The sequence below is a fragment of the Alosa alosa genome, chromosome 1 (genome assembly GCF_017589495.1).
Source record: "Alosa alosa isolate M-15738 ecotype Scorff River chromosome 1, AALO_Geno_1.1, whole genome shotgun sequence".
In the NCBI taxonomy this organism is placed as follows: Eukaryota; Metazoa; Chordata; class Actinopteri; order Clupeiformes; family Clupeidae; genus Alosa; species Alosa alosa.
Window position 1 is genome coordinate 25,247,778 of NC_063189.1, and position 5,000 is coordinate 25,252,777.

The 5,000-nt window shown below is 45.8% G+C and overlaps 1 protein-coding gene across 1 annotated transcript in view; it reads left to right on the plus strand.

Moving 5' to 3' along the window:
* Window positions 1-5,000, plus strand: part of tgm1l1 (transglutaminase 1 like 1) — a 21,302-nt gene that overhangs the window by 6,578 nt on the left and 9,724 nt on the right. The window contains exon 4 of the mRNA XM_048247742.1: window positions 1,543-1,794. Within this exon, the coding sequence (XP_048103699.1) occupies window positions 1,543-1,794 (252 nt within the window). The remainder of the gene's footprint in view (window positions 1-1,542; window positions 1,795-5,000) is intronic.

Sequence of the window (5,000 nt, forward strand, 5' to 3'; positions counted from 1 at the left end):
GGCGCATTGCCCAATGCCTTACTTGTTGCAGCATTGCGCAAATCTAGCTGAACATGATGCGTGTGTGTATTGTAAGATTCAGCCAGATCTGTGCGGTGCTGCAAGAAGCAGCTGCAGCAAATAGAGGAGACATTCCTCTTGCATACCAGCTCTATCTCACTCAGACACTGACACTTTGCTTGGGGTGTTGGTCCTATTGCACAAATCATTACAAATCCTCCATATGTGAGGGAGAGAAAGGGCGTGTGTGCGTGTGTGTGTATTTGTGTGTGTGCGAGGGTGTGTGTGTGTGTGTGTGTGTGTGTGTGAGGTAGGGAGCTCACACGCTGGTACTAACATCACTGATAAGGTCCATCACAGGCTCACAGCAGCTGCTCAGAAGAAATAATTCAGTGGCCACAACCCCACCCCACATCTCCTGTAAGTCCGGATGTCAGGGTGACCTCGCTCTTAGGTGGAGAAAACAGAGAAGTTGAGGCGGGGGGGATTGAGTGGAGACCCAAAAGAAGGGTGTAGCTGAATTACGATTCAGCCCCCAGAAAGGAGGCTCCCAGCTGCAAAAACAAAAGAGTTATTTGATTTTAAAAAGCCTCTGCTGTTGATCAATTCCTGAAAATCAGCTGAGGCTTTTTGCCTGTCTCTAATGGAAATTCCTTCCTCCTGACTTCATGAGTCAAAGGCAGAGTTGGGGGAAAACTGAACAGCTCAGATGTCACCATGCTAATTTCACAAAACATGTGGTGTCTGCAGTCAAAAGCAGAAAGTGAAAGAGTCAACCACACTTCTCTAATAGGTGAAAGTCTAAAAAAAAAAACATTTCCTGTCTCAATCTATCTTTCTTCCTCTTCTCCGTCGCTTTGAATAAAAGTGTCTACCAAGTGACACAATTTAAGTGTTAATTAAGAAATATTTTACTCATCTAATCCTGTATACACTTATCTGGAGAGGTGTGTGTTAGAGAGAGGGAGAAAGAAAGAAAGGGAGAAAAAAAGGGTCTGAGTTTTTAGCAGACAGGCTTTTTTTTGTGGCCAGTGCCTGTAGAGGTTCCGCTTCATGCCTTTGTGGACAATGGAGGCAGGAAGGGAGGTGTTGGTGGTTTCTGCTGCTCTGAGGAGCGGTGTGCTGAGTGCGGGGAGTGGGGCAGTGTGCGGTCAGCAGTGTGGTGGATGGTAACCTCTTCATGCCCTCTGCTTGTCTGTACTTTGAGGTGGTGCTGCTGAAGCAGTGAGCATTGACCACACAGCTCACCTGCTGAGCGCATGCAGGGAATATTTCATCTGTGTGTGTGTGTGTGTGTGTGTGTGTGTGTGTGTGTGCACATGTGTGTGTGCATGATGTGCCAGGTACTATCATAATGCACTGATCTGAACACGAACACACTCACAATAAGGGGTGATTTCTGAAGAACCTATACGTTTGACTGAATCTTGAACTCACTCAAGTGGATCACTGCAATCCAGTTATGGTCCTTGGTGAATGTCTGTCTTTGTGTGTGTGTGTGTGTGTGTGTGTGTGTGTTCAAATTTTCTTCAAATCTTTCAGGGCCCTTACCGCTGGTCTCCAAGGGAACGCACGTCATCATCCCATTGGTAGATGATCTGGAGGATGAGTGCTGGGAGGCCAAGATCGTTGAGCAAAATGGCAACAGGATCAAGCTGTCTGTCAACTCCCCAGCCAAAGCTCTGATTGGCAAGTACAGCATCGCCGTGGCAACACGAGGCCCGGAAGAGGAGGTGGTCACCATGTATGACCCCAACAAAGTCATCTACATGCTCTTCAACCCCTGGCGTGAAGGTAAGAGAGAGTGTGTGTGTGTGTGTGTGTGTGTGTGTGTTTGTGTGTGTGTGTGTGTGGGGGTAGCAGGAGAGAAATACAGGGAAGAGTAGCATAGAAACATGTTTATATATGTGTGTCTGTGTGTGTGTGTGAGAGAGAGAGAGAAAGATTTATAATGTGCTGAAATGAAAAGCATTAACAAAAAAGCAGGTGCGCTTGACTCCAATTAAACTATAGGACAAAGCTAAGGGTAAACAAAAAAACACACACACGTCAGTGTATATTTTTTTTAAAAATTGTGGAAATTAGTGTAAAGTGATAAGCAGACGGGCACATTTTGGCTCTAAGCCATCTTCAGCTTCTTACCAATGTCAGGCATTCACATGTCTGTACCAGTAACAAGCGAGACTATCTCAAGTATCTATAGTTGCTTCTTCTTCAGACTAACACATCTCATGATCCCTTATCCTTACAACCAGACATCCCAGAGCAGGGTCCTCCTGCTCATTTGTCTTGTAGTCTCCGAGGGGAGTTCAGGCTCAAATGAGAATGAAAAACCAGACAAATGTGCTTAGATCAAGGGAAGCCTCAGAGGTCAGGGCATGGGATGGACTCTCATGTTTACGCACAAAAGAGGAATGCTGACCAAATGCTGAGAAAATAATGCACTTTCCAGCCACAGTAAACTTCCATTGTCAACATAAATGAGATCAGTAGGGATTTCTATGTATTTTTGGCTCGTGTTCATGTTCGCCTGGGTACGGGACCTCTTTAGACATCAGAACAGATCTGAGCCCGATCTTACTGTCCAGAATCACACTCAATCACTGTCACCTTTGAGAATACTTACATTTTAGACAAAGACACATACTCACACTTACACGATGGAAGTAAAACAGCTGGTGGTTCTGTGACTTTTTAAGAAGAGAAAGTAGAAGAAGAAGTACATGCCTTATAAGTTTGAACTGTGCTAGGATAAGTACTTCAGTGTGTGTCCATTGTCCATGTTGGGATACCTGTTGAAATACTACTTGCTGGTGAAGCAGGGTGTGTTTGCTTAGGTCTGGCCTTTACAGGTTAATATGTAATCTTAAACAGAGTGCTTTGTGAATGGGTCACGACCTGAAACTAAGACGGGAGAACTACATAACTCGTGGCTGGTCGTCGTTGTGTTCGATTGGGTTCTGCTTCTCCGAGTTATAACAATTGAACAATTCAATTTGAACGATTTGGTGTTAACATTCCATTGTAACGGTAATTGCATTGTTGCCTTCGTCAAATTCACATCCAGTTCCACTGTATGTTCGCGGAGAACTACATCCTCAGACTGTTTGCGATTGTTTGCAAACGTTCGCCGAAAACTCAGGTCTAATGGAAAACTGTTGACAAACGTTCTTCTATGTTTGCGAATTTGAACATACCTCTGCTGTTGATTATGACTATACCAAGAAATTCCACTTCAAAATGTTTTAGCAACTGAGTCAGTTGGTTCGAGCCGAATGACCCACCTGGCCTGCAAGCCTTAGGTTGCTGTGCCGCAGGCGCAGCTGTTGATTCAGCTTCCTCCCACCTTTCCTCCCTCCTCTCCCTATTCTGCTCCTCCTCTCCCTATTCTGCTCCTCCTCTCCCCTTCTTTCTTCTCTCCTGTCCTCTCTTGTCATGTCCTCTCCTCTCCTCTCTTCTCTCCTCTCCTCTTCTGTCCTCTCCTCTCCTCTCCTGTCCTGTCCTCTCCTCTCCTCTCCCTCACCGAATGCCAGAGGCATTGGCTAAAACATGGGACAAGTGCCAGACTTCAGCTCTGCATGTTTGTAATCTGTTGGAGGCCTTCCTGTCATCCCTTAGATGTTCCCTTGCTCTCTGTTTTTCCACTCCTCTTTCTCTTTGCTCAGTGCTGCAGCTTTCTTTCTGCTATGCGATTTGGCTCATCACTCCTTGCCTGCCTGCCCATGTTTTGATCTCATTCCACTTGAAAACACAAACAAGTTTCAGCTCTACAAGATGTACAACACGTGCTTGCTTTACTTTTCTCTGAAAGCATCCAATGCCCTGTACTATGTTTTTAAAGGGAGTGTAAATTTCTTGTTGAGGTGTTGTTGTGTGTTGGTAGGGTAATTAACACCCTAATCATTCCCAACAAGTCCATGCACGAATTCAAAATGCCTATGAAATGGGAGGCTGTTTTATAGCGAGTCTGTATCATGCCACGCATCTACTCGTTCTCCTCCATTCATCCATCACTCTGCTTCGCCTTCACTTGATCTGCAGCCCACAGGCATTCCCACTCCACCTCCAGCCTGTAAACACCTTTTCAAAAGTATTCTCTCTCCCTCCCTCCTTCCATCCATTCCTCTCCCAACCCTTCCATGTCTCCGTCCCTCCACCCATCTGTTTTCATATTGTTTGTGTGGCAGACTTAGCCTGTGGGTCTGTTTAGCATAAGCAGCAGCAGCAGCATCTTTTTCATTCAGCCCGTACTCTTCCTTTCCTTCCTCTCCTTCTGTGAGAAATGAGAATGTAGGAGAATGTAGGAGAATGTAGGCTGCACTGCCTCCTAAACTCCTACATTCTCATTTCTCTCACTGTCTGCACTTTTTCATTTCTTTTCATTCTTACTGTGTGCATACCCATCACTCCAATTGGCCCATCCCTCCCTCTCTCTCTCTCTCTCTCTCTCCCCTCTCTGCCTCCATTTTCCGTCTTTTATTCCCTCTTTTCCAATCGTCTGCTCTTACTCTCTTTCGATTGTGCTTTCTCTTCCTGTTTCCTGTCTTTCTAAGTTTACATTTCCTTCTTATCTCTGTCTTTTTCCATTTGCTTCCCTGTGGACCTCTTCCCTAACTCCTCCATGTGCCTCTACTTTTACTACCCACTCTCCTCCACCCTCCCTCTCTTTTGTCGTTTTTTCTCTCTCTACCTCTCCCGTCTGTGGTTTGGATTTGAGATAATCACGGCCATGTGTTGGTGTGGAAAATAAACAGCTGTAAAACAGAAACAGACCAGGGTGTCACACACACACTCACACACACACACACACACACACACACACACACACACACACACACACACACACACACACACACACACACACACACACACACACACCACACCCTACTCTACCCAGCTTAGCTATCAGGCTGGTGATGTAACTCTGGAGGGAGCACACTACTGTACTGTTGGTTCCCCTCCCGGGTACAGAGGTGACCATGACTGCTCTGTGCCTGTCC